The 26,490-nt window shown below is 36.8% G+C and overlaps 7 protein-coding genes and 2 long non-coding RNA genes across 16 annotated transcripts; 3 read left to right on the top strand and 6 right to left on the bottom strand.

Annotated features, from left to right (window-relative positions):
* Positions 1-53: 53 nt before the first annotated feature.
* RS2Z32 (RNA-binding (RRM/RBD/RNP motifs) family protein with retrovirus zinc finger-like domain-containing protein) lies at positions 54-2,902 on the top strand. 3 transcript variants are annotated; one of them, NM_115210.6, is made up of 7 exons: positions 54-209; positions 628-741; positions 1,230-1,269; positions 1,387-1,482; positions 1,579-1,772; positions 1,861-1,962; positions 2,270-2,902. In NM_115210.6, exons 2-7 carry the CDS (start codon positions 635-637, stop codon positions 2,583-2,585), a joined length of 855 nt encoding a protein of 284 aa, NP_190918.3. In that variant the 5' UTR covers positions 54-209; positions 628-634; the 3' UTR covers positions 2,586-2,902. The 3 variants fall into 3 exon arrangements, with proteins under 3 accessions (NP_190918.3, NP_001326575.1, NP_851015.1); NM_180684.4 differs by having other exon boundaries at positions 60-209; positions 1,012-1,269; NM_001339619.1 differs by having other exon boundaries at positions 628-1,269.
* On the bottom strand, positions 2,838-4,694 carry AT3G53490 (valine-tRNA ligase). The gene is made up of 4 exons (NM_115209.4): positions 4,398-4,694; positions 4,098-4,273; positions 3,532-3,724; positions 2,838-3,347 (listed from the first exon to the last, which is right to left on the bottom strand). The coding sequence occupies exons 1-4, from the start codon at positions 4,474-4,476 to the stop codon at positions 3,118-3,120; spliced, it is 678 nt and encodes a 225-aa protein (NP_190917.1). The 5' UTR covers positions 4,477-4,694; the 3' UTR covers positions 2,838-3,117.
* A 567-nt stretch (positions 4,695-5,261) lies between these two features.
* Positions 5,262-11,875, bottom strand: ABCG37 (pleiotropic drug resistance 9). The gene is made up of 23 exons (NM_115208.4): positions 11,385-11,875; positions 11,178-11,301; positions 11,006-11,091; positions 10,845-10,929; positions 10,580-10,739; positions 10,419-10,495; positions 10,270-10,323; positions 10,101-10,191; positions 9,708-10,009; positions 9,338-9,619; positions 8,934-9,247; positions 8,688-8,848; positions 8,497-8,600; positions 8,247-8,400; positions 8,026-8,154; positions 7,881-7,954; positions 7,454-7,786; positions 7,080-7,370; positions 6,903-6,986; positions 6,683-6,816; positions 6,369-6,596; positions 5,858-6,284; positions 5,262-5,764 (listed from the first exon to the last, which is right to left on the bottom strand). Exons 1-23 carry the CDS (start codon positions 11,774-11,776, stop codon positions 5,498-5,500), a joined length of 4,353 nt encoding a protein of 1,450 aa, NP_190916.1. The 5' UTR covers positions 11,777-11,875; the 3' UTR covers positions 5,262-5,497.
* Positions 11,876-13,600: 1,725 nt separating this feature from the next.
* On the bottom strand, positions 13,601-14,463 carry AT3G53470 (2,3-bisphosphoglycerate-independent phosphoglycerate mutase). Of its 2 annotated transcripts, none has more exons than NM_115207.5 (2): positions 14,200-14,443; positions 13,601-14,121 (listed from the first exon to the last, which is right to left on the bottom strand). In NM_115207.5, exons 1-2 carry the CDS (start codon positions 14,327-14,329, stop codon positions 13,844-13,846), a joined length of 408 nt encoding a protein of 135 aa, NP_190915.1. In that variant the 5' UTR covers positions 14,330-14,443; the 3' UTR covers positions 13,601-13,843. The 2 variants fall into 2 exon arrangements, with proteins under 2 accessions (NP_190915.1, NP_850693.1); NM_180362.4 differs by having other exon boundaries at positions 13,619-14,124; positions 14,200-14,463.
* Positions 14,464-15,622: 1,159 nt separating this feature from the next.
* Positions 15,623-18,167, top strand: CP29 (chloroplast RNA-binding protein 29). 4 transcript variants are annotated; one of them, NM_001203149.1, is made up of 5 exons: positions 15,623-16,105; positions 16,254-16,355; positions 16,766-17,239; positions 17,339-17,450; positions 17,560-17,957. In NM_001203149.1, the coding sequence occupies exons 1-4, from the start codon at positions 15,719-15,721 to the stop codon at positions 17,402-17,404; spliced, it is 1,029 nt and encodes a 342-aa protein (NP_001190078.1). In that variant the 5' UTR covers positions 15,623-15,718; the 3' UTR covers positions 17,405-17,450; positions 17,560-17,957. The 4 variants fall into 4 exon arrangements, with proteins under 4 accessions (NP_001190078.1, NP_001190079.1, NP_190914.1 ...); NM_001203150.1 differs by having other exon boundaries at positions 16,254-16,418; positions 17,542-17,906; NM_115206.3 differs by having other exon boundaries at positions 15,637-16,105; positions 17,542-18,167.
* Positions 18,168-18,270: 103 nt separating this feature from the next.
* On the bottom strand, positions 18,271-18,484 carry AT3G08345. Its single transcript, NR_141433.1, has one exon. It is a non-coding gene; the product is annotated as an other RNA (long non-coding RNA).
* A 2,788-nt stretch (positions 18,485-21,272) lies between these two features.
* AT3G08340 lies at positions 21,273-21,476 on the bottom strand. The gene has a single exon (NR_141432.1). It is a non-coding gene; the product is annotated as an other RNA (long non-coding RNA).
* Positions 21,476-24,165, top strand: LOG4 (Putative lysine decarboxylase family protein; the record flags this gene model as incomplete). The annotated part of the gene is made up of 7 exons (NM_115205.2): positions 21,476-21,834; positions 22,222-22,319; positions 22,435-22,465; positions 22,742-22,841; positions 23,679-23,749; positions 23,851-23,994; positions 24,085-24,165. The coding sequence occupies exons 1-7, from the start codon at positions 21,712-21,714 to the stop codon at positions 24,163-24,165; spliced, it is 648 nt and encodes a 215-aa protein (NP_190913.1). The 5' UTR covers positions 21,476-21,711.
* A 263-nt stretch (positions 24,166-24,428) lies between these two features.
* Positions 24,429-26,487, bottom strand: AT3G53440 (Homeodomain-like superfamily protein). Of its 2 annotated transcripts, NM_180360.2 has the most exons (2): positions 26,319-26,487; positions 24,429-26,215 (listed from the first exon to the last, which is right to left on the bottom strand). In NM_180360.2, the coding sequence occupies exon 2, from the start codon at positions 26,204-26,206 to the stop codon at positions 24,668-24,670; it is 1,539 nt and encodes a 512-aa protein (NP_850691.1). In that variant the 5' UTR covers positions 26,207-26,215; positions 26,319-26,487; the 3' UTR covers positions 24,429-24,667. The 2 variants fall into 2 exon arrangements, with proteins under 2 accessions (NP_850691.1, NP_190912.1); NM_115204.3 differs by having other exon boundaries at positions 24,462-26,422.
* Positions 26,488-26,490: the final 3 nt, after the last annotated feature.

Raw genomic sequence — 26,490 nt, 5'->3', positions numbered from 1 at the left:
CTATTTTCTATATCGGTAATATCGACGTTTATCTCGCCGTGAAATCTAAACCGTTGATTGAAACAAATCGCTACCGTTGAATCTCGTCGGTTTCCAAGTTATAAGATAGGGGTTGAAGACTAATCGCAGTATCATCCGCGGTTCACTTCCTTCGTTTCGAAATTATTAGGGTTACTGCGTATTTGCACTCTCCTTCTTCGTCTCTCCAGGTACGAGGAAGAATCTTTGTAATTGGATCTGTTTAGGGTTACGATTTTATTGTTCTTCGCTCTCTAGATTAGGGATTTCAATTGGTTTCTCGTTTCCTCGCCGTAGATTTCCTTTATAGGTTTCCTTCTGTCTAATCTGATTAGAGATTTATATTCTCCCCTCACGAAATTTTCTTCTTTTCGCCTCTGAATGTGTTATTCAGTTTGGTTTCTTTGTTTTTGGATTTGTGTTCTGCTGAAAAATCATAGATATTCACATGGGTTCTATGTTTAGGTCTGAGGTAGTGTTTTAACTCTCTGGTCTTTTTCTTGTTTATATAATTTGAAGAGGATACTGTTATTCTTTTTCTTGTGATTGGCATATATATATATATATATACATATGTGCCTAATAGCTTATGTTAAAAATATTTTGCAGCTTGACAATGCCTCGCTATGATGATCGCTATGGAAACACTCGCCTCTATGTTGGTCGCTTATCATCTAGAACTCGTACCAGAGACCTTGAGCGTCTCTTTAGCAGATACGGAAGGTAAAGAGTCATATTCCTTTGTCTTGACTGACCTAATTTGACTTTTGTATTCTTGGGGAGATAAGTGTTTGGATTTTTTGTTAATTGTTCTTTGGTGTGAATCTGGAATGATTCCTCTTTGATGTTGTGCAGGGGATATATACCTAAAGTTTAACATTAGAATCAAAGAGGGTAGTTTTTACTTATAACGTTGCATTGGTACATGTGGGAAAATTGTGGAGCTAGGTTTAGTGGATTTTTTTTTCTTTAACTTGAATGATCTTGTTGAAGGTTTCTGGGGGTTTGCCTAACCTGGAGATGTTTGATGAATGGGTGGACTGTGGTGTAATTGGTGGAAATTCTCGTCTGGTGTATAGAGGGTGCATCGGCGATTTTGTTTGTTGATTTATTGCATGTTTTTATTGGAAATGGCCTCAAATCTCAAAAACTGGTGTTTGGAAGTTCCTTAAGTAATGATGGCCTTGATTTTCTGGCAACAATTTACGCAGAGTACGAGATGTGGATATGAAGCGTGATTATGCCTTTGTTGTAAGTCTTATATTACCCTTTTCCTTTATTCAAGCGTTTGATTCTCAAGTTTGTCATGCGCACAAACTTTATATATATGTTATGCATCTATCATTGTCCCTCACATTTTGAGAACAGGAATTTAGTGATCCTCGTGATGCTGATGACGCAAGATATTACTTGGATGGACGGGATTTCGATGGAAGTCGCATCACTGTGGAGGCATCAAGAGGGGTTAGTTATTTGTGTCTGTATTACCGATTCTCCATTGGCTTGATAATTTGGATGAAAAATTACTGATATCTTGCCAAACTTTTGAATTTATGATAGGCTCCTCGTGGTTCGCGGGACAATGGTAGCAGAGGCCCACCTCCTGGTTCTGGTCGCTGTTTTAATTGTGGTGTCGATGGCCACTGGGCCCGAGACTGCACAGCAGGAGACTGGAAGAATAAATGTTACCGCTGTGGTGAAAGAGGACACATTGAGAGAAACTGCAAAAACAGTCCTAGTCCAAAGAAGGCCAGGTACTAAATCTTTGAATCTTTGTTTTTCCACAGTTTGTTCTATTCTTTAAGCTTCTTCTCATATCTCTTTTGGATTATAATTCTCCAGGCAGGGTGGAAGCTATTCCAGGTCACCAGTCAAATCCCGCTCCCCTCGTCGCCGAAGGAGCCCAAGCCGTAGCCGTAGTTACAGTCGAGGTCGCAGCTACAGGTCAGTTGTGAATTTGGACTTCTCGAAAATTGTCTTATAAATGCAAATACGGAATACAATAGGAGAGCCACCAAAAAACTTACCTAGAAATTCATATTTTGAGCTTCATATGTGGGGTAAAAAGCTTAGAGCAATTCTGAGCTTTTTCTGGAACTATATTAGTTTGATCTTTAAGCATGTCCCGTAGACAACTATTTTCCCTTAATATTGTAGAAATGATTCGTACTTTGTAGCTATTAAGTATGTTGACAACGCTAATTCCATGGCTTATGCCCTTTGGTTGACTCTTTATTTCTCTGTTCATCAGTCGATCGCGATCCCCAGTGAGAAGAGAGAAAAGCGTGGAGGACAGATCACGCAGTCCTAAGGCAATGGAGCGATCTGTATCTCCCAAAGGTAGGGACCAAAGCCTGAGTCCAGACCGAAAAGTGATAGATGCAAGCCCAAAGCGTGGATCAGACTATGATGGTAGCCCAAAAGAGAATGGTAATGGCAGGAACTCTGCGAGTCCCATTGTTGGAGGTGGTGAAAGTCCTGTTGGACTTAATGGTCAAGACAGGAGCCCGATTGATGATGAGGCTGAGCTTAGCCGTCCTTCCCCTAAAGGCAGTGAGTCACCTTGATGGTTCACAGGTTAAAAGCTCTATGTAGCATTCTGTACTGAAGGATGTTGTTTCCTTTCCCTTTCTTTCTGCGTGATACTTTTCTTTTCGTTGCGTGACAATCCTGGATGTTACTTTGCCTTCTCTCTTGATGACTCTTGGTTTGTTTTCCGACAACTTTCAAACTCTGCGATGTTACTTTTCATTGTTTAGTAAGAATCATGCATTTATGAAATTCTCGCTTGTGGATCGTTTAGTAAAGAATAAAGCACCTCGTAATGTCTTTTTTGGCAAAAAAAAAATTTGGTAAGTAAAGGAAAAAGGATTTAACTATCGCAGTCTGGGTTTCTTTTAGCCTCTTTAATTGTTAAACAGTTATGACAAAAGAAATAACAACATTGACTTTTCTTTGGATGAAGCAACTGCTTGTATGTATCATTGTACCCCTTTCCTCTCTATGTCCGACAAAAACAAAAATGCTTGTGAGGAGGATCAAGACGTTTTGTATGTATGTACATAAACTTTGAATTACTGTGGCACATTAAACTTGGCTTCATAGGGTATTTTCAAGGCCAAGTTCGTCCTCAATATCGTCACCATCTTCGAACAGCTTGAGAAACCGGGCCTGCTCTTGTTGCCGTTTCTTCTTTCTCCAATACTTGTAACCTACCAAGAGTCCCACCGCAACTACACCTAACAAGAGTACTACAATCAGTACCACAATTCCAGGATGCATTCCGCCCTTTTGTTCTTCCTTCTCGGTGCCTGATTCTTTATTCGAACCTGCCAAAAGAAAAAGAATGCATATGAATATGATAGTCCTAATCACAGAGAACAGATTCAAACTGAAGCTACAGCCAACAGAGATACATGTGAAAGAGATTCCGTTTATAGTTGAAACAGTATTCATGGCAAAACAGTAATAAATGACCCTAAAGCTCAAGATGTGTTGCTTGGTAAAACTCACCAGCTCCAACTTGTGAGCATCCATGGCAGAGAAAAGTAGCATTAAATTCTTTCTCTTTGAAGCGCTTGTAACTACCCTCTGCTGTGAAATCAGAAGGGCAAAGCTCCCATTCGTCAAATGTATCATATTTAAGAGGGTCGTCCTCATAGATTCCACATCTCTTGCATTTTGTTCCTTGAAGTTCGGTTAGTGGCTGAAAAAAAATCAAAAACAGAACAGAACATAGAGGTCAAAGACAGTGATAATAAATTGATGATCACCTTCAACATAAGACAACCTATTTGTTTGCACGTTAAGTAGATTTCACAGATGAAGAACCCCTCTACCATTTCGAAACTAAGATCTAAATTCTGGAGCAGATTCAGCAACCAAAACCATATCCCTAACACATTCCCAAAAAAATAAGTCAATCGCTAAGAACCAGAGTAAAGGCAGCTCTTTTTTTCCTGGTTTCAGATCAAAACCAAACCAAACCAAATTTCTAAATTCATGCTAGAGCTTTGAAATTCAACAACATAATCAAAACCAAATCATCTGAGCTACATTTCGGGAAACAAAAGACAAACCTGCCAAGATTCTTCGCCATTGAAAGAGTAAGAAACATTGGTTCTCTTCACATCAGGCAACACCGTCTTGTTCTCTCCTTTGCATTGGAAAAAGACTGTAGGCTTAGTCGAGAACCAATCGTGAGTCGTGAAAATCTGAACCGAATCTAATGTAACTTCTTGTGTTAGTATTGTTCCTGTTAGGGATCAAAACAATGAATCCTCGTCAATGATCATCTATTATTGCACGAGCAACAAAACACTTTCCCAATTCGAAAATGAAACTAAAATCACTCATCCTCAGAATTCTGTGATATTTACCTGGTAACGAGCTGAAGAAGATGAAACAGAGTAGGAAACCGCGAAAATCCCAAGAAGCTGACGGAATTTGGATTGACATCGCGATTCTCTCTCGAATCGCTCGATTGAATCCGATCAATGTATAATTAGGGATTTCGATTGACAGGAGAAGCTAAGTTGAAAACGATGCAGATCAGGAGGTGCTGTTGGATCTCGTCGAGCTTTTGGCTATGGAGTTGGAGAAATGCGTATTGATTCGTATACGAGGAGGAAGAAAGGAACAAACCGATCCTCTTGTGTTGACCGCTTTGGTTTTCTTATTTATATTCTCTAATTTATACTATGTCAACTATTCGAAAGATTTTATTTAATTTGCCAAACAGAAGTAATATTAAAATTTTAAACAAAAAGTAGTATATTTTGAATTTTTATACATAAATACATTATGATTTTATAATGATAATGAAATATTTAATCGTTTAATATAGATGTCTAAAAATAGATGTCTAAAATTTACAACAACAAAAAAAAACTAAAAAAAAAATATGTAATATCAGTTTAGAAATCTCTTTTGAGAAAAAAAGTTTCTAGAGATATATAATAAGAAATTAGAAGAGAACACAATTACCCAAGCATATTTCTAAATAATTCCTTTATATAACTTAAAAGTTATTTGTACAAATTATATAAAATGGAAAATGGTTTAATGTTATCTTTATAATTTATGCATGATTATTCATTTTAGTTTGTTACTTGTCACTCAAGTTAACTATTGCCCATTTTTCTTGATTTGAAGGTAAATTTTGATTACTGACTGTCTGTCGATATGGGTGGGCATAAATACATGGTATTTGTCCCGTATCCGTTACTTATCCTGTATTCGACTTGGAAAAACAAGTACTCGTCTTTGTCAAGACAAGTAATAAGTAATATAGTTTTGATACTTGCAAGATTTGGTTATTTGTTTTGCATAGACAATGCTTTGTTTACTTTCCTCAAAATCATATACATACCAAAAAGAAAAGTTATATGTTATATGTTTATTTTCACAAACAAAAATAAAAACCATTATTTTATTATTTTATTCTAAAATGATGATTGATGAAGACTAATTGGCATGATCATCTTCGTTGGAAGTTGAGTTTGCCCACGAAGAATGCAAACATAGAAGCTAAGGCAATGGGAAAAGCGATTTGAACAACCGCGGTAACCGCCAAAAGGTCATGATGAAATCCAAAATAGTCTTTCAAGAATCTTGCAACCGTCGTGGATTGTCCAAAGACATTGATCTCTTCATGAATATCGCCGTATTGGGACGAGATAAACCCGTTGAGTGTCCAAGACGTTGGTGTTAGATAATATAACCAAATCCACCACCCTGGTACTTGCTGCAATTTTCACAAACCAAAAGAATACATTACAAAACATTTTCTTCTTGGTAAAGATTCTTGTTCAAGAAACTAAAGGATGGGTGATCTTACCGTTTGGGGGATCAAAAACCCCGAAAAAAGGTTGAAACCAACATAAAAGAGCGATTGAAGAATCGCGGCAACCATGAAGTTTGGCGTGATGGAGACGAGGAACATCGCAAGGTAGTTGAAAGTGAGTAGTGAGCAAAACATAGAGTAGAGTGACCAAAAGACTTTGTAGGCTGAAGGATAGAAACCGATCATTGGATATGTTACGATCACAAACTCGGCAGCTTGTATGAATATATAAGGTATCTCAGTCACCACTTGACCCAATGCATAAGCAGTCGCTGAGTACATCCCTGCGAATCTTTCCCGGTACATAACATTTCTCTCTGTTTCGAAATATTGAAGAGCTGATGCACAATTGTTTATCCCTAAGAAGAGTACCAAACCGTAGATCGCTCCAAATACTGTGAACATACTCTGTTGAGTATCTCTACAAATGACAAAACACAACTCAAAATGTTAGCAAACTGGGATCTAAAGTGTCATATAAGAGGTATGTTCACTCTCCACTTACAGATTTTGGCCTTGTTTCCAGAAAAGTGCGCCGAAGATCAAAGAAGAGACTAAAGTGTGCATCATACGCATTAGGTTATAAGAAGGGCTTCTCCAATAAGACAAGTTCATTTTCCATAGAATAGATTTGAATTGTCCCCACCAGCTTTGTGCAAAGGTTCTCTTAAACTGTATATCACTTGATCCTGAATCTGGCTGGCTCAACTGTTTCACAAGCTCTGAGTTTCGCCTATAACAATCACACATGTTTTCATTACAACCACATTCTTAGAACAATAACAGTTATTAATGCATAGTTTAAAAGCTTTTACTCACTTGTAAAGAGCAGAGTCATGGTAGATTTTTGCGAAATCGACACCAAGTTCAATTTCTACCGACTGTGAACTAACATCAAGCATCCATGTTGCTGGATTGTGGTTGTCTTTTATTTTAGGAATTTCAGGAACACTCTGTTTTTCAATCCAATAAATAAAAGAAGTTAACATATCTTTGTAAAAACAATCATAGACTAAAAGTAAAATTTATGCAAATTTACCTCAAAATACTCGATAATGTGACGTGAATGTTGGCCTAATGGTCCTGTGTAGATCATGCGACCACCTCTTTTAAGAAGCACCAGCTGCAAATTCAAGTTTGGACTTGGTTTATAAGATAAAACAGTTTGGGGTCAAAATATAACAATTCAGTTTATTGAGCCAATTATGCAATTTACCTCGTCGAAGGCTTCAAAAATGTCGATACTAGGCTGATGAATAGTACAGACGATGGTTCGTCCAGTATCAGCGACGTTCTTCACAGCTCTCATAACAATGGCAGCTGCTCTTGCGTCTAGCCCCGTCGTTGGCTCATCCATAAATATAATCGACGGATTCGCCACCAACTCCACCGCAATCGTCAATCTCTTCCTTTGCTCCGTCGATAATCCACTAACTCCGGTGACTCCCACCAATGAATCTTTAATCTCATCTAATTCGATCGTCTCAAGCACTTGCTTCACGAATTTCTGTACAATTTTCAACGTTTCGTTACTTAAGCTTTTGATTTCGAGTAATGGAAGAGAAGAGAAGAGAGAAAACAGAGGTTTACGGTTTTTGTTGTGGCATCGATCTCAGGAGCTAGACGAAGCCAAGCCGAGTAGATTACGGATTCTTCTACAGTGATGTTTGGTGAGTGAATATCTGTTTGTTCACAGTAGCCTGAGACTCTAGCGAATGTTTCTTGGACTTTAGGGAAGCCACTGATTCTAATGTCTCCTTCGATGTATCCGCTTGTTTTCCTTCCGGCTAGAACGTCGAGAAGAGTGGTTTTTCCAGCTCCACTCACTCCCATTAGTGCCGTTAGGATTCCGGGACGGAAAGCTCCTGTGATATCTGAGAGAAGTTGTAGTTTCTTCTGATCATATCCTTGGTCTCTCATCTCCTGAGATCATCATCATTGGAATATTAAAGAATAAGTGAGAGCCGTGGCGATAGTCTTGAGATATGGTTTATAGTTTGAGTTATGATAGCTTTACCACTGGCATGTCAACGAAATAGTTCAAGTCTTGAAATGTTACAGTGAGAGGCTTGAATGGTAAGACCATTTTGTCTGTGTCAGCAGAAAGTGTTAGTGGGAGAAAAAAAATAGAGATGTGAGAAGAGAGTCAACAAAGTTTTCACCTTCTTCTTCGGTCTTTACAGGGGAGTCTGTGGTCTTTTTCCTGACAGAAGAATCTTCTGTTGACTTTTCTGTTCCTTGCAGCTCAGAGAGTTTGTCTTGCGAAATCATGGCTCGAGATGATGTGGGTGCTGTGATTTGGTAAAGGCTGTCTAAGTATGTGGCGACTGTGTTTTGAAAGAATATACATTTACTTTTAGTAGATGATGATGGATGTACTTACATTTCAAGAACGTTAGAGCCAGAGTGAAAATGATGTTGAAGAGCACAGTGAAACCCAACAAGGCACATAATGATACCCAGTACATGTAACCGTTGTAGTCCATTCCACGGGTTTGGAGTATGGTTCGTCCTAAGGTAAAATTATTGGGTTGCATCTACATGTGTAACCAGAAAAATTCTGAGAAGCCAAATAAAGAAGAAGGTTGGGTGATTAAGAGAGAAGAGGACGGTTCGAAACTAAGAGAGATCACCTGATTCCACCTTGGAGCAAGAAACTCGTTTACTGATAACCCAATCTCACCGTAACTCAAAGGATTTGCCCAGAAACCCCACTTGAGCCATGCTGGCATAGAAGCTGCAGCAAACACAGAACCTTAGAGTCATGCTTGAATGGTACAACTTGTGAGGTAAGATTTAGCACAGTAATGGGGTGAAATCTTACGTGGTGGAATGACGAAACCGGCAAAGACAAATGTGAATAATATACCAAAACTGCCAGCTGTGATTGAAGCAACTACTGTCTGGAAGATTGCAGCTAGACACCGGAACATGGATATCGAGGTGAAGTGAACAGCAAAGAGTAGAATGAACTGCTTGAAGAACCTGAAACATTAAACTTCATTATTTTACTCTTGACTGAGCATTTCCAGACTTGAATGTGAACCAAGCAACAGAGGGGAAAGCTCACCTGGATGCTTCAGGGGTGTATCCAATGACATAGTATGAGAGGCAGGTCCAAACGAGAGATTCAAAGAACGAGAGAGGGACCTTTAACACTGTTGCAGGGATTGCATACGCCCATGCAGGATAGAAACACAACTGCTTCTGCTTATAAAACACGGCTAGACGTTGAGCCGTCATAGACAACTCTGGGAATCCGTCAACAAGAAGTATAATGAGGGCGAAAAAGAGGGCACTCATGTAAGAATTTCCATGAATGATATCAATACCCATCCGTGTTCGGATAAACACTGTCATAGTGATGAATGCGGCCATAACAAGCTGCGCACATAAAGCTAGAAAGCTCAGGAATACTATCGACATCTAAAGAAGACAAGGAGAAAATCTGTGGAATGGAAACTCTTATTGTACCTGAGCAGTCTTGAAAATATAGACGAAATAGTTTCTCTTCATGAGAAGATACTCTCTTGATATGCATGCTATGAACAGCTCCCAGTTTGGAAGAGAATACACACTGAAGGACAAAGCATCCTTATGGCTTTTGGATCTATCATATGGCTTTGACAGAGTGTCTTCGATCTTTTTCCCAATACTCAAGTCCTTGAACTTCTTCGACAACATTTCTACCGAGACAAAACTGTAAGGTAAATCCTCGTGCCACCAGTATTGTGCTTGATCTTTTTTGGATATAACCTTCAAAGCAGAACAAGAGAAGGTCAACAACTGATGACTTCAAAAGCACAGAAGTTTCATCTTAGGGAACAAAGCTTTGGTTTTTTACCTCCTGGAGAAAGTCTGCAACACCCTTCCTTTCAGGGCATCGGAATCCACAATCCTCAAAGAAGTTAAGGACTTCACCGCGTGGACCATGATACACGATTCTTCCTTTGGCCATCAGCATAATGTCATCAAAGAGGTCATAGGATTCTGGGGCGGGTTGAAGAAGCGAAACAAGTACAGTAGCGCTTGATATGTGAGCAAACTGCTGAAGAGATTTGACAATCTGAAAAGCTGTGGAGCTGTCTAGGCCATTTGTTATTTCATCCATAAACAGAGCCTTTGTCGGGCCAACGATCATCTCAGCTGCAAACATTCAGAGATTCAAGTAATGCTTTAGAAAATGAACATGTCAACAAAAGATGACAATTTTGAAGGTTCCGAGATATGAACTAACCTGTGGTAAGACGCTTCTTTTGACCTCCTGATATACCTCTCCTCATCACATCTCCAATCAATATTTCTGCACAAATATCAAGTCCGAGAATCTGCAAATGCAACACAAGACATAAGAGCCAAAAAAAAGGGCCAGATTATTAGCCAGGCTATCAAAGAGACTATATTACCTTCAAAATGTAATCTGTTTGCAGACTTCTTTGGAGTCCTTCAACAGAAATTGCCTATAGGAAAACAAAAAGTCTCTAATCAACCACCTGAGTTTAAAGATTAGATTTAGAATAATCTTCAGAGACTAGAGAGTGTCAGAGGAATGTACTTTCATGTAAGCATCCACTTCTGTGTCAGGAATGATTCCTTTTTCCTTTTCTCTTTTACTAACTTCCATCATAATATCTGTTTTCGTAGGCGGAAAAAAGAATCATGAATACATACATTTCAATGCACTCAGGGAAACAATGATTGGTTTATAAAATCTACCTGTTCGGCTACCAACGCCCTGACAACGAGCTGAGAAGTCAACTGTCTCCCTCACTGTCATCTCTGCAATGTGCAGATCATATTGACTTATGTACGCTGAAGTTTTCTGAGGAACAAACTCATCCAGTCTGTGTCCATTGTAAGATATTTCACCTGAACACTGTGGAAACAAAAAGGAAAAACAAGAGAAAAGGTACAAACTTCACACAGCTGCAGCAAAAAAATCTTCACAAGAAAATGATATAACTGCTTTCATCATTAGAACCTTTAGATTGTTTTCTAAATTTCCAGACAAGGCCTTTAACAAAGTTGTTTTTCCGCAGCTAGGAGGACCAAGCAACAGTGTTAACCTGCAACAGCAAGAAGAATAAGCACACTTGAAGGTATAAAACTTTGATCAAAACTAGTTAGGAGACAACTACTAACCTTCCTGGCTTTATAATGCCATTAACATCATTAATAATGTTTATCTTGGCTTCATGTGTTTTTGCACCAGTGAGCTTCACCAGTTCCTGGAGAAATAGAAAACACAAGAGCATTCAATTTAGGATCAAGACAATAACAACTTTGTAATTCGCAGAAATTGCTGAGTACTCACAGATAAAACACGCTTAGCAGTGTTCCACAGTGTTGGAAGTGCCTTCCCTTCGACAACCTCGCACTCGGCCACCACTTTTAAACTCTCGTACCTCACTTCTATGGTCGGTAACTCCATCCCGACTCTGCACAACACAGTTCCAAACTTTCTAGAATTAGAAATCACAAATGGGAAAAGCTTTGTCCTAGAGATTTTGTTTTTACTTACCTGTCTATTCTTCTCCTGATTTTCTTGAGCAACTTGAGATTATCATTCTCAATGTGTTTGATGAGTTTCTCAATCATCAGATGACGTTCCACGGCTCCAAGCTTTGTGACATCAACGACTCTTCTTCCTTTCTCGGTCATGGACTCATCGCCATCATCAAGGAGAGTCGATCTCATTCGCTTGACAGTTGGTAATCTCTCAATCTCAGCCCATTGCAGAGCATACTCTGCATCATGATCATTAACATCACCATCATTTTCAACTTCATATATTGAAGAGCTGCTTCTGAAACTCGAAGTATGTCTCCGGAATGATGATCTGATGCTTCTTCCGATCTCTGCAAGCTCTACTCTCAATGACTCAATATCGTCTGCTCCAACCATATGAGCCATGGCTTGGCTTAAAGAGTTGACCTCTCTGAAATCAGAAATTTAAAGTCTAAATGAGAGATAAGCTCAATGCATTTTGACTTGCGTATATTTATATTATGGGTTACTCAAACTGACACAATTCAATGATGTAAGTGAATACATCAGCTTTTGTTCTGAGTTCTTGAAATGATCTGCGGATTCTAAGGTCATTGTATGATATAAACTAATAATTAACACATGCTATCAACTATTAAAAAAACAAAAAAACAAATTTTAGTTTATGTGTAATCAGAGAAAACGTTGAAATACTCAAAGTTGAAAGCTGTAAGATCGTGGAGGATTTGAATATCAATTTTATATTAATATAATGTCTCGGAAATGGTTCTAGGTCATGTCTTCTTGTTTGCTTGATGACTTTTTCTTCTTAAAGTATTTGTTATGTATGTTTCACAATTTAGATTAGCTTTTACAAATTTTCAGGTATATACATAATTAGAAATGTTTATATTGGACGTTTCCCAACCAACAGCCGCAGCATGAAACCCACCAATATTACGTCAAGAAAATTATAGTAGTTTTACATTTGTTTTCGTAGGACAAACTAATTCTATCGTTATGACGAATGAAATCGTTCATAGAATCGTCATGTTTTCAAGTGGGGAAGTACATAAAGCAAAAAGACACTTCTATTTGATGCATTCATCTAGTTTCTTATAGTCAACAATACTCAACATACATTTATCTATTTTCAAGAGTCGAAATTACATGTAAATCTCTCATACCAATATCAAACTAAGGATAATTTTGAAAAAGAAAATTGTTTTCTATTCTCTTAGCAACGAATGTCGAATGTAGTAAAAAAAAAATATATATATATATAATCAGTAGATCAAATAAAGAGGATGAAAGCAGTAACATACTAAAGATGTTTGAAAGAAGAGTTGGTAACTAAACGAATCAGCATGACACAGGCCTCCCTCAGCTAAACCTCCAACTTCGCCGATTTTATTGAATTCATTAATGTCTCCATCATGTTCTGTACGGCAATTTTAACGCTCTACTTCTCTCTCGGGAATCAAGACATTGATTGAGATTCAACTTACGATCGAAGCATTATTATAAAGTAAAAAAATCACGTTGACTATAAGACAAATAATTAAGTTGGTTAACGTCTAAGAAATGCAATTTTGTTTAATAACTAAGGTTACATACTTACATGAGAAATCGCGGCGGGCAGTTTTGTTAGGCCTGGATGAATAAATACTGGTCTTATAAACATCTAAGATACTGTATTATTGTTTTCCCTAATTATTGAAAGAATAATGCACAACATTTACTATGTTTTTATTTTTTATTTTTTTTCTATTTTGTAAGAAGACACTTTCAATGTAACTTCATGCATGTGATATTCCTTAATTTTAACTTCTTAGAATGACTTGAAATTGAAACTAGAAAAATGTTTTCAAGTCATTTTTTGTTACCACTTTTTTAGAATTATTCGTGAATATATAGCTTTATTATATCTTTATTTATATTTTAAAATAAATTGTAATTGATAATAAAGAAAACAAAATTCACAATTTATATGTTTGCCTATATAAAGACTTCTGAGAGCACGGTTTTCTTATTCAACAACGACCAAAACAAGTTTTAACTTTGGTTCTTGTACAATCAATATTCTTTTGGTCAGGTTCACCAAAAAAAATGAGTTAAAATGTTTCACATTTGAAATCCGCTCAACCAAGAACGTGTAACCAAGTGGTTTGTTTGAGTGTGTAGAGGATCAAGTCTAGAGATTGAGTTCTACCATCTACGAAAACCGTTTATCATTCATTTTTAACTACTGTAAACATTTTCAACGGCAAAAAAATACACGAATTTCTATAAACTTCAGGGGATTAATCTTGATTTCGGCTCATGATCTATCTCGGTTATTACAAAAACAAAAAGGGCTCTATTATACTGCGTTTTTATTTGCTTGACTGTAGAAACTGCGATCTTATTATTTGGCAAAAGTAGTAATGCATATAAACAGTAGAAACAACAGATTCAGAATCTGATCTAAATGAAAGATGAATGAGATTATTATCACTTGACAGGAGCAAGAATGGTGTAGAGAAGGAGGAATGAGACAATGACGATGGCTCCAACAAGTGTGAACCTTGGACTTGTCCAGAGCATGAGATTGGATCTCTCTGTTCTTTTTATAGGATCGACTTCTTCCGACAAATCAAACTCCGATCTGGGAGGATTCCAAGTCACGTACTTGTCCACGTTGAATTGCGAGAACAATGACTTCTTGCTCTGCTTCTTGAAATTCTTCCACGCCTTGTCCCAGTCCGTCGACGCTTTATCACCACCACCACCTGCTATAAACCAAATAAAACCGAATTTAACCGATTATAATCTACCAACGAACATAAGCTTCGAGATCAGACTCTCACCGTTGGACTCGTTTCCCTTTCGAGGAGGTTCGTTGTTGGAGCAACGGAATCTAGAGGAAGATGAGAATCTAGGGGTTATCCGGATTAGATTGGAGGATTTTAAGCCGGAGATTCGAACAGTAATGTCCATTTTCCGATTTCGGTACGGACAAAATAAGAAGAAAAAGTATCTGACTGTTGTGTTCTTCTTCTCTTCTTCGATTCTCCGCCGGACAATGTTCCTTAGCCATTTTCAATCTCTTCTTACGTCTTCGCTAGCGACACGTGGCTATCAATGGGACCCATTCTTATTATGAATCTGAACCGGGATGGTTATTAAACGGTTAAATTCGGGTTTGGGAAATACCCGATCCCAGACTAGACATCTCCAGCTTAACCGGCTCTAATAAGTAACTCTTTGCTAATTTTATTCATTATCCAAACCTAAACCTCAGCAATGGAGAGCTAGGGTTTATCTCTCGGATCCATTGTCTCCTGAATACAGACGTGAACCGGAGAGGAGGCTTTGGGACAGAATTGATGATTTGGTTCGAGAAGATGGCATCTTCTGGTAGTATTGACTATTGAGCCTAATGCTACAACAGTTAGTCAGTTACATACTCTTCCTTAACTTAAGCCGGAACACACTATATTTGGAATCTTAATTGAAAATTTGTGCAAGGCTTACTCATGACTATAAATTCATTTTTGTTGCCTATTATTTTTACCTTTGATTTTCATTTCCAACAAAAAGGAAAAAAACAAACAAACAAAAAAAATCTGGAAAACAAGTGAAACTGTATCAATATTACATAAACCTCAAAATTATGGTATCAGTGGTTACTTAATAGTTAAGAACGAGTTGAAGATCCATACTGGAGCCTCAGTGTACAGTCTCTCTAGTTGCATTTTTTCCTTTGGCTTTTAGTAATGGCCTTATCTTCTCACTAGACCCACTCTCTTATTCCTTCTCTTTAATCTACACCGTCCATCCAATTTGGACGCACCAGATCTTATCACACATACCATTCACTTCATTGAAAAATTACTATATAACAGAAAAAAAAAACTCAATTGGTTTGAGTAACTCTTCTTTTAAGCTCCTCAAGCTTACTGTAAAAAAAAAAGTATATTTGAAATTTCTAAATTTTCAATATAATTATTTATTAATCTGTTTTCATTTCATTAGTAAACAGTAAACACAACATTTATATTTGTGTTGTCATATTTTCGTACTTAATGAATCAAACAATAAGATCAATGCTATTTTTATATTTTATGTAACAAAGTAACTTTTATTTTTACCAACTCTTTTGACTGACACAGATTTTAGTAGGTAAAAAAAAAATCCAAGTGGGAGATATTTCAAGTGGATAAAGATTTTTATTTTTTGCAAAGAAAAAACGAAAAGTTCCATTTTTTTTGCCAATAAATATCAAAAACTGGACTTGTTATCTCGCAGAACCCTTAAACCTTATCTCTTCACCACCAGCTTCTCAAAGCTTTAGCCTCGAGAGCAAAATTCTCTCAAGCTTTAGCCATGTCTGCCTCTGCTTCTTCCCTCTCTGCTTTCAATCCTAAATCCCTTCCTCTCTGCGTCTCCAGACCCGCTTCCGTCTCCGTCTTACCTCCTTCCCTCTCCTTCAAACTTCACTCCGACCACCTCGTCTCTATCTTCGCTTCCTCCGCCCTCAAATGCTCATCCCCCGCCGAGTACCCGTCGCGTTTCGTTAGAAACGTTGCTGTATCTTCGGATTTTGAGGTGGAGGAAGATGATATGTTCGCTGACGGTGACGATTCAGCGCCTGTGGAGCGTAACTCCTTCTCTCCTGACCTTAAGCTCTTTGTTGGTAACCTTTCTTTTAACGTTGATAGCGCTCAGCTTGCTCAGCTCTTTGAGAGCGCTGGAAATGTTGAGATGGTTGAGGTAAGATAAATTTAGGTTTCTGTTTTCAGATTTGGATTAATTATCTTTCTTAATTGGGTTTGAATCGTTTTGAGTAGAGTTAAAGTGAGAACATAGCTAAAGGTTTGAGATTGTTTTCATTTGTGATGAAATGAGTTTGATATTGTAGGTTATCTATGACAAAGTGACTGGCCGGAGCAGGGGTTTCGGATTTGTGACAATGTCAACCGCAGCGGAAGTTGAAGCAGCAGCTCAACAGTTCAATGGCTATGTAAGCAGATACTTGTGTTCGCTACTGTGTCTTTACTTGTTGATAAGAGTTTTGTGTGGACTTGTTTGTTTATTGAGTTGCTTGTATTGTTTCTTGTTCTTGGCTTGTGTGTAATGTGGAATTCCATGAATTGGATTGTATGAACGTTTGAGATAGAGAAATAGTGTTGTTTATCTTCTGTTTGGTTTGTGGAGACTTCGTGGTTGATGTTGTTTTATATTCTGCTGATAAGATGCATCTTCTTCTAGGTTGTTCGTGTTTCTCATTTGGGATATAAGTAGCCGATTTAGATTTGTACATTTGTTTTTGTCACATTGTCTTGTTGTTCATACCTTCAAGCTTGTCTTTTGGATTTCTTACATTACTACACTGGCTGTTTTCATTAATCCTGTTGATTTTTAACATTTCAGGAATTTGAAGGCAGACCTTTGAGAGTCAATGCTGGCCCTCCTCCACCTAAAAGAGAGGAATCCTTCTCCAGAGGACCAAGAAGTGGAGGTTACGGTTCTGAGCGTGGTGGAGGTTACGGTTCCGAGCGTGGTGGTGGTTATGGTTCCGAGCGTGGTGGTGGTTATGGTTCCGAGCGTGGTGGTGGATACGGTTCTCAACGTAGTGGTGGTGGTTACGGAGGGTCTCAACGTTCCAGTTATGGTTCGGGGTCAGGGTCCGGTTCGGGCTCAGGTTCAGGAAACCGTCTCTACGTGGGCAACCTTTCTTGGGGTGTTGATGACATGGCACTTGAGAACTTGTTTAACGAGCAAGGAAAGGTAGTTGAAGCTAGGGTTATCTACGACAGGGACAGCGGTAGATCCAAGGGTTTTGGATTTGTGACACTTAGCTCTTCCCAAGAGGTTCAGAAGGCGATCAATTCCTTGAATGGAGCAGTAAGTATCATCACTTCTCTTCTTTGCATAATAATTTATTCGATTGGTACTTCTTACTGTAAATATCAAATATCTAACTCATGTGTTACTTTCCTAAAGGATTTGGATGGAAGACAAATAAGAGTCTCAGAGGCTGAGGCTAGGCCACCAAGAGGCCAATTTTGAGCGGTCACACCTCTTTCATATTCTCAAAAAATGCAAATTCTGGAGGGTAAGAATCGCAATTCTCAGCCATGTTCTGCTATTTCCATTCTGAATCATATATTGCCTTGCTTAAGACAGTTGAATCTCGAATGTAACAGGTTCTTTGAAGCATATAGGGTTAGTGGAAAATGGCGGTTTCAGACAGTAACTAAAACTCACTGCTGGTGCACGCTAGGCTTTATCCGCCTTTGATGCATGAAGGTCGTTAAGGAATGGTCTTTTTTTGAGAAAGATAACAATTAGATTAAAGCAGAGAACCCATGTTTCTTGTCTGTTCGAATCCTGCGAGATTGGTTGTAGTTGAAGTTGCATTTTCTTCTTGTCTTTTTTGTTGGTATTTTGACACAATTTGGCTTTTTGGCATATGAGAGTGACTGTAGCAGTCTGTTTTATTTGATGTTCGTGATCTTCTTATGTTCTGAAAACCAGTTTTCCTAAAACTTAACAAATTTCGATATGGAACAAGAAATTTTCTGGAAGGGTTTGATTGTGTGAGGTTGTATTGTCAGTTCTCATATGAACCCAGTGCATATGCTCTGGGATTCAAAACTTTATAGTTTGGTGTAATCCGTATTATATATCCCAATTTTATTAAATGGGCCTAAACGCTAGTACAATGATGGATTATACCGCTAAGAGATTGAAATGGGCCTAAACTCTGAGATTGATTCGGACTATATTCTTCAAGCACGGCCCATTGACACCCCTTCTAATTTTCAACACTAATACCAATGTCAATACATATGGTGTGCGGATGTCACGTGACGATGGTATCTTCGACGTCATTAGGTGAAAAAAGAGAATATTTATATTATTGGTAGAACGAAAAGGTAAGAACAAATGGGGCATAGCAATGACCGAAAGCAGAGAAGAGAAACATTGAAGTGAAGAAATGGAAGATTATGTCTCAAAAATAAAGAACACAAGAACATAAATGTCACTTTGCTCTTTCACCATCATACTTCCACCACTCTTCCTGCCTACAAGTTAGGCCTTTTACTAACTCTTTTTTCGTTTTGTCTTCGTATATCAATCAACCACCATGACCCTATACACGTATGTTATAGATATGACGTATATTATTAAGGTTGAGTAATGTTATAGAGGTGAGTAATGTTACGAGTATTAAACAAAGTCACACACTATCTTTATAGATTTTAAGATAGATTCTGAAAATGGTTTAATCTAAAATTTGTCTAAATTAATATGTAAATACCATAATGAATATGGTACTCTCAAGGCAGATTTTGGCCGGTCGTAATTGCAAGTTGGGGCCCTTGTTAGTACTACAGCTGCAGTTGATATGGTCGTCATTTGGCTCGTTCATTAACATCAAATTAAATATGATTTGTTGGGAATCAAAAATTTCTAACCAAAAAACAATTAAAATAAAGTTATCTGTCTGATAGAATTAGAAAGCGAGGAGCCTTTTCATCACTGCTCTTCTGCTTCATCTGTATTCGGCGCACACACATCCATAAATGCATCTATCAAATGGATATATAACTTATTTAATCACATATAATATACATAAAATTGAATTATATTAGGAGTTTTTTACCTTTTATTGTTTCAATTTTAATTTACTCTTAAAAATAACATACACATGTTAAATTTGTTAACAAACCTGAATTTAGGTCCGTTTAACAGTATCGTGAATATAAATAACTTTTAACCGAATAATATAATTCTCTTGCATCTAAAGAGAATTATTGTTATAAGATCAAAAGCAAACGAGGTTTACTTTTGGTTATCCATTGTTGGTATATATATAACCACAAGTCATAACCATTTGAGATCTTTGAAAAATGAATGTTGAATATATCAAGAATGAACTAATTAGTATGTGGTTTTATTAGCATCATAGTCGAATATAATAATATTATAAAATAGGTTTGAAAGTTAGAAACCCAAGAGGAATGTGGAGTGGAGTAAAAAAACAAAACAAAAGAGTTAAATGCGCATGCAAGCATGCAGATACAAATACACATTGGTTTCAAGAAGTAATTATTTGTTTATAATCTCTAAATTAACCCAAAATATATACTTAAATCTGATAGGGCAGCTTGCACTGAGTTCTTGGGATTGCAATTTTCTAGTTTAATTTCACACACACTTATTATATATTTGTCCAATTAAGTATGAGAGTATGGGGTGACTGTCTAATGTCCATATGGAAGAAAGTAATTTCGTAGCATACGGTATACGGAGTAAAAACAGCTAGCTGCAGTTCCATACTAATACAGTACCATAAGATAATTTAATAACTTAATAGCATGTGGAGTCTACAATTTCATAATCAAATTTTCCTATGTAATAGAATGCTTGTGTCTTGTGGAGTGAATTCGTCTCATAACGAGGTGCATCAGTATGCAAATATATCAAATTATTCATCAAAGTCCAAAGGGAAAAAAATGGCCTCCTTCCTCGCCAATTTACATGTACTAACGATGAAAAAAATAAATCATGAAACCCTAAATTTGCTTATTCTTTTCCTTTTATATATTGAACATGACTTGTGTACTTGTTTTCACGTGCTCATGGAAAACGATGTCAATATGGCTTCATGTTTCTATCTCATCATTTGAACGAACTTGCTACTAGCTAAAGATAATTCAAATTCATTGCTTCCAAGCCAAGCAAAATCAACCTTTTACATACATTGACTACATTGAAGTACCCTCATTTGTTGTCACATTGGATCCTTATAGTCTATCATTGTGTTGGATTATTCGTAATAGATGTAATCATATTCTTTTACGTTAACAACAACTATGTATGAATAAATTTTTACTAAAACAAACGGCCATGAGTAAGATATCCATTATCCAAATGCACAGGGATATGGGTAAAGCGAGAGCTTTTAATATCTCTACAAAAACATTATTATAAAAGCACCAAACAAAAAGTAAAGTAAGTGGAGTAAATATTCAAAATAAATGATTTTGGTATATGCTTAGAACAAGATAGGAGGAGGGTTGTCTTCATAGGGAGTGTAAATGATACTAGTACATTGATAATAAAAGCCATAACTACTCATCTTGTGTTCCTTATTTCAATCATCAATGGCACATTGCTCCATAACCCAGACATCATCATTTATAAGTATAAATTTTTATATGAATATGGTACATGTCTGTGTATCTCATCACTAATTTGATCACACTTTCATTTAAATATTACAGAATAGAGAGAGGTAAAAGTAAATTATGTTTGGACCCATCTTATATGTTCAGATATATGTTGACAATGAAATGTTTTTATTTGCATTGTCGAAAATGAAATTTTTGTTCTGTTCTTCAAAAAGGGAATCAAAAAGCGAGGTAGCTTTATATCTAAATCAATTTCTTTAATCTAAAGATGTTTTCTTTGTCACTTCCCATTATCTTTCGCACGACATATATTAAAATCATTATGAAACATTTTTTAGGGATATTTCATTTTCAATATGTAATCTTCTTTAAAATATTATGATTATTAATGTATATGGTTATATCCAATAAATTTAGTAAAAAGAAAAGGAGTTTGATTCAATATCATCAATCTCTAATTTTCGTCAAGTTGGAGTTGTAAAAATCTTGAAATTCATAATATAGAAATTTCGTCAATATTATGATTATTTAGGTTATTTATCTATGTCAAGAAAGCTTGAATCTTTCTTGTTCTGAGATTGCTTACACTAATTTCCCATAAACTCTCAATTAAACATCCATACCATTTTGAATTTTATTTTTAGGTTCCAAAGTCTTTGGAGTTAGTAAGTAGAAAATAGAAAGTTATAGAAATACATTCATAAGTGTATAGTTCAATATAGAAAAATAAACGAAAATGTGGAAGCACAAAGAAGACAAATAGAGGAAAACACAAAGAAGTGGTCCACGCGTGCCAACATGAAGTGTATGTGCGGGTGGCTGCGACGCGCATGCTTCAATCTCTCACGTGTGAAAAATCCCAAAAATGAAATTTTTTTCCAAGAGCATGACGAGAAAACGCACTCTCTAACTATATATTAATACAACAATCCCCAACTCTCGAAAGCATTTTAGTAGGCAAAGAAAAGTTTCGAGCTTTTTCTTTTGGTTTAACTTCTTCTTCTTCTTTGACACTTGTACGTTTTGTACCTGTCGTTTATGTTCTTTAAGGAAGCAAAACCCAATTGAGAGATTTCATTACCAAAAATACAAAGGACCAAAGCTTCTTGTTTTGTTTTGTTTTTTTTCGGGTAAAAAGTTTAGATTTTTTCATAGCTTGAGCTCTCATCGTAACCAATGGAGGTCAACAATGAAACCATGCAAAAGTCAAAGTTTGGAAGAATCTGTGTGTTTTGTGGAAGCAGCCAAGGCAAGAAGAGTAGTTACCAAGATGCTGCTGTGGATCTAGGCAACGAATTGGTATTATTACATACACCTCTGGATTTTTCTATGTGTAGTTATTACTCTGTTTCTTGAGTTCTTACAGTTTTATGTTCACCAGATGTTTGTGAATATGTTTCTGAGTTTTTTTTTTTGCAAATGCAGAGCATTTCCTCTGTTTTCTACTTTGAAAAACGCTCTTAAATATGTAATTTTGATCACTCAAAAAGATTCTTTCTTTTTTTCCCTTTTATCATATTCATCTTTTATGATTTGGAGCCCACAAATTCCGCATGGGAATGTTTGTATCTAATTTGATAGTACAAATAGAGTATCTTTGGTTTTGATTTCTTTTCATAGCTAATTTCTCAAACTATCTGTAGTGATAAAGATGGTTTATTTACTCTGTTTCGTTTACTATCACAGGTTTTAAGGAACATTGATCTAGTCTATGGAGGTGGAAGCATAGGTTTGATGGGTTTGGTTTCGCAAGCTGTTCATGATGGTGGTCGCCATGTTATTGGGTAACTCTTCATCTAATCACTTGACCATAGATTTAAGGAAACAATGACGATTTGAGCACAGAGTTATTTGTCTTAATAAGTCTTTTTTCTTATCTTTGTTGTTATTTGACCACAGAGTTATTCCCAAGACACTCATGCCTAGAGAGGTATTCTTGCTTTAATTTCTCTCTTTGCCTTAACTTTCATCTCTTTTATTGAAACCAAAAGAGAAAGTTTTATTTTGAGAAAAAAATAAGATGAAGAGCTTCTTAACTAAAGTCTTGCAATGAATTTAAAATAAGCCAATTTGCTTACAATGCCATCATTGCCTCTGGTCATAGAACAGTCTAAAGCTGCTTTTTGTTTTCCCCTTTTAATTAAGTTTAAAGTTTCAAGATTGTTAGTTAATATCTTAAATTTTGGATGCTCTTTCTTTTTGGCAGTTGACCGGTGAAACAGTAGGAGAAGTAAGAGCAGTTGCAGATATGCATCAAAGAAAAGCAGAGATGGCTAGACACTCTGATGCTTTTATTGCTTTACCAGGTTAGTAGTATTGATTTCTTAATTAAAATCTTGAAATTGTTCAAGGTCCCATCAGTTTTTAATGTTAATTTTGTTTTCTCTCTTACAAGTTCAGTTTTCTAAACAAGTAATGATTATGTAAGATATAACCTGGTCAAGTCTAGTGACAGCATTGTTTAAGAATCTAATGAGCATAATTTTTTAGGCTTTTTAAATTCTTAAATTGTGGAATATCAAAGTAATAAAGAAGAAGAATGCTCATTAAAATATAGCATCGAAAAGTGTTTAACTCTTTGACTGTTTTTGCCAAAGAAGATGGAAGAAGAACATGTTGGTAAAAACATGTTTTTTTTGTTTCTTGGTCAAACTCAAGCTGCAGTGTGAAAGCAACTGTTTCAAGTTAAAAACTTTAAAAGTATATTGGTTTGCTTTGTAATGATTTCTGGGGTTTTTATATGGACAAAATGTTGAATATAATAACTATAGATGCCTTGACCCATCGACATCTCGCACTGAAAATTAGACCAGTCTCTGTTTCTTTTTCTCTTTGCCTTTTACTTGGGAGCTACTTCTCTATTTAGCTTGTGTGTAGTGTAACTGTGACCAAGGTTTTACTTTTCTTACCTGTTTCATGTTAAAAGACAAAAACCTGAAACAGTCTCAGAAAAATGCGTGTTTTGCCCATCTAAGGAAGTCTTGTTCTTCAATAGGACCTGCTTTTTTTGTAATCATGTCCATATGTATATAGAGTCAGAGGACAGTTTCTGCATATGAAGCATAGTTCTGTAAATTGACCATTTCTCTTAATAATAATAATGTTAATGGATTATAATGTCTTCTGCTTTAAAAAAATTGCAGGTGGATATGGAACACTTGAAGAGCTTTTGGAGGTCATAACATGGGCTCAGCTTGGAATACATGATAAACCGGTAAAGACCCATCACTATTATCCTTCTGAAGATTCAGACTTTGGTAGATAACTCTAAACCCAAAGTCATTAGAAAACTAATTATCATTGTTCTTACTGCAGGTGGGTTTGCTCAATGTTGATGGATACTACAACTCTTTGCTCTCTTTCATTGATAAAGCCGTTGAAGAAGGCTTCATCAGTACAAACGCACGCCAGATCATAATTTCTGCACCTACTGCCAAGGAGCTTGTAAAGAAGCTGGAGGTTCGTGACAATTGACAATTTGACATTTTAATGGATCCAAAAATATTCATGTTCAAACCATATAATTTGTGTTGTTGTTGTTGTTTGCAGGAATATTCGCCTTGCCATGAAAGTGTTGCGACTAAGCTTTGTTGGGAGATAGAGCGGATTGACTACTCTTCTGAAGACTGATATTAATCAGGATTTTATCTAAACATATAACTATTAATACTTTATGTCAGGAGGATTTAAGATGGGTCTTACTTAAGGAAGGAAACAGATTTTGAGGATCTCTAACCTTTTGATTAGGAACGGTAAACTAAAAATTTCCACTGAAGGAGGAAATTCTTTTGTGTAAATTACTACTTGTTTTAATTCTCAAGTGTTCTTGTGTTTAAGAATCACTTTCTTCTGTAACTCAACTAAGGAAGTTTAACACCTTTGGCTTTTAGTTTTCTCTCTTATGATTTATGTTAAGCTTTATATGCAAAAAGTATGGAACCAAAATTTGATCATTATAGTAAACAGAGAATCAATTTTGTTGTGTATACAAACATCTGACTAAACTAAACTCACACAATGTGTAGTTTCAGTCTCATGGTTACAAAACTAAGATTTACAGTAATGCCTTACTCTAATCTCTACGCTCTGTGCCCTAGTACAATCAAATCTATCTGGCTAGAAACAACTAGATTTAATCTTCTTCGTCCGTTTCGACATGATCATAGCAAAACTCTGAAGAACTAGATGAGTTCTCAGCTTCCAGACCTTTTAGCTTTTGGATTGCATCTTGTACATCAAAGAAAAGTGCATCCTTAGCTGCTCTCACCGAATCCTTCTTCTGAATTTCAATAGGTCTTATGTTCTCTTTCCCAGCCAGTCGAGTTGACTCGGCTTTTCTTTTAGCATCCCTGATATGCAGATGATCAATGTACTTCTCATGCAATGCCTTGTTTTTTACCTGTTTCAGTACTGGAGGGCTAACGAGAGTTGTTGGATCTTTACTTGAACAAGGCACCGGACTTTCAAGGATTTTTGGAAGACTTCGCCCTTTTTCCATTGGAGTTGAGAGAAAATTGCTTGTGGTGTTAGGCTCAAGAACTGAGAAGAGATCAAATCCAAGACCTTGATCCATATGATTTTGCTTCTCCAGTAAATGCCTGACCACTTTCTTTGAGAGATTGTTTCTGCGCTGTCGTATCTTTGTCTTTGGTGAATTGGGTTTCAGTAGTTTGCTTGCAGAAAGTGAAAACTGCGGAATCGTTGATAAGATTGTTTTTGTGGCTCTTCGAGGCTGAGCTTGACGAGGAGTAATCAGAGCTGAGTTCACTCTATCAAAACATTCCTGCGCAGATTTTCCAGGAACCATCTTAGCAACTTTTTTCCAGAAATTAGGACTTGGCTTCACCGTCAAATAAGCTCCTTGTAAAGCTAACTCCAACTCCTCTGTCCATCCTCCTTTCTCAAGCTTATTCTTTGCCTTCAATCCTTCTTCTTCATCTTCTTCTTCTTCTTCCTCCTTTCCTTTTCTCTTCACTTCATCAGCTTTTGCTTCAGCATTTTCTTCCTCATTCGGCTTTGCAATTCTCATCCTTTTCCTCTCAGTAAGGCAGACACTAACTTCTTCTTCTTCTTCTTCATTATCATCACAACCACTAAACATCTTCTTAGTCTTAGGACGAACACGACTTCTACTTCTATCCTTAGATTTCAAACCATCTCCACCTTTCACTTTCTCCGATGAAATTGATTTCGTACTACAGCTACTCAAAACACTATTACCTGATTTCTTCCCAATGGAAGAAGAAGATTGATCCACAGATTCTCCTCCTCCACTTGAAAACCTAGGAGAACGTCTCAGAGCACAAGAAGACGAAACAGTGGTCGACGATTTCGTGCGAGAAGATGAAGTAGATGCAGTCTTAGGCTTCTCTTTGTTGACTTCAGGACATTCCCTACTCGAAAGCCTAAGAGATCTCCTTAGCGACGGAAACCCATCTTTCGAAATGTTCAATTTCTTCGACCTCGAATCTTCGATTGGACTATCCGATGAGTATACTAATCTCTTCGATAGACCTCTTAAGACTTCCCGACGAGTTTTCTTCGTGGGTTCCGAGCCAAAGCCCAGATCTTTCCTGGGTTTCACTTGACTATCTCGATTCTGCAGAGAGATAAGCCTCGCTGATCGACGAATAGGCTGCGGCAGGACGACGGTGGATTTTCTTCTCGTCATTTCAACGAACTGGGGAAAAACAAAGTCTCTAACTTGTTAAATCTCTTAACAACACATTCTTACGAAATTAAGAAAAATGGTAGATCTGAGAATCACTAAAAAAAAGAAATACCCAGAACAATGATAATCGCAGATCCGTAAAACCCTAGAAAAAGCTTGGATTTTGATTTTGCCTCGAGATTCAACTCCTTTGTCTCTCCTCCTCCTAACAGTAACTTTGGTTGATGAGAAGTAGAAACGGTTTAACTAAACCAAATATTTGCGATCAAACCAGTAATAGAACC

The sequence above is a fragment of the Arabidopsis thaliana genome, chromosome 3, assembly GCF_000001735.4.
Source record: "Arabidopsis thaliana chromosome 3, partial sequence".
NCBI lineage: Eukaryota > Viridiplantae > Streptophyta > Magnoliopsida > Brassicales > Brassicaceae > Arabidopsis > Arabidopsis thaliana.
The sequence above is the reverse complement of the archived record's forward strand: the minus strand, read 5'-3'. Positions and strand labels throughout refer to the sequence as shown.

Coding starts and splice junctions, on each gene's coding strand:
- RS2Z32 (NM_115210.6), top strand. CDS start 635: ATGCCTCGCTATGATGATCGCTATGGAAACACTCGCCTCTATGTTGGT. Junction 742..1,229: donor CTCTTTAGCAGATACGGAAG/GTAAAGAGTCAT, acceptor CAATTTACGCAG/AGTACGAGATGTGGATATGA. Junction 1,773..1,860: donor CCTAGTCCAAAGAAGGCCAG/GTACTAAATCTT, acceptor ATAATTCTCCAG/GCAGGGTGGAAGCTATTCCA.
- AT3G53490 (NM_115209.4), bottom strand. CDS start 4,476: ATGTCAATCCAAATTCCGTCAGCTTCTTGGGATTTTCGCGGTTTCCTA. Junction 4,274..4,397: donor CTTCTTCAGCTCGTTACCAG/GTAAATATCACA, acceptor GATCCCTAACAG/GAACAATACTAACACAAGAA. Junction 3,725..4,097: donor ATGGCGAAGAATCTTGGCAG/GTTTGTCTTTTG, acceptor ATTTTTTTTCAG/CCACTAACCGAACTTCAAGG.
- ABCG37 (NM_115208.4), bottom strand. CDS start 11,776: ATGGCTCATATGGTTGGAGCAGACGATATTGAGTCATTGAGAGTAGAG. Junction 10,324..10,418: donor AAGTGGATGCTTACATGAAA/GTACATTCCTCT, acceptor GTTTTCCTATAG/GCAATTTCTGTTGAAGGACT. Junction 6,597..6,682: donor CATGACTCTGCTCTTTACAA/GTGAGTAAAAGC, acceptor TGATTGTTATAG/GCGAAACTCAGAGCTTGTGA.
- AT3G53470 (NM_180362.4), bottom strand. CDS start 14,329: ATGGACATTACTGTTCGAATCTCCGGCTTAAAATCCTCCAATCTAATC. Junction 14,125..14,199: donor AAAGGGAAACGAGTCCAACG/GTGAGAGTCTGA, acceptor TTTGGTTTATAG/CAGGTGGTGGTGGTGATAAA.
- CP29 (NM_001203150.1), top strand. CDS start 15,719: ATGTCTGCCTCTGCTTCTTCCCTCTCTGCTTTCAATCCTAAATCCCTT. Junction 16,106..16,253: donor GAAATGTTGAGATGGTTGAG/GTAAGATAAATT, acceptor TTGATATTGTAG/GTTATCTATGACAAAGTGAC. Junction 17,240..17,338: donor TCAATTCCTTGAATGGAGCA/GTAAGTATCATC, acceptor ACTTTCCTAAAG/GATTTGGATGGAAGACAAAT.
- AT3G53440 (NM_180360.2), bottom strand. CDS start 26,206: ATGACGAGAAGAAAATCCACCGTCGTCCTGCCGCAGCCTATTCGTCGA.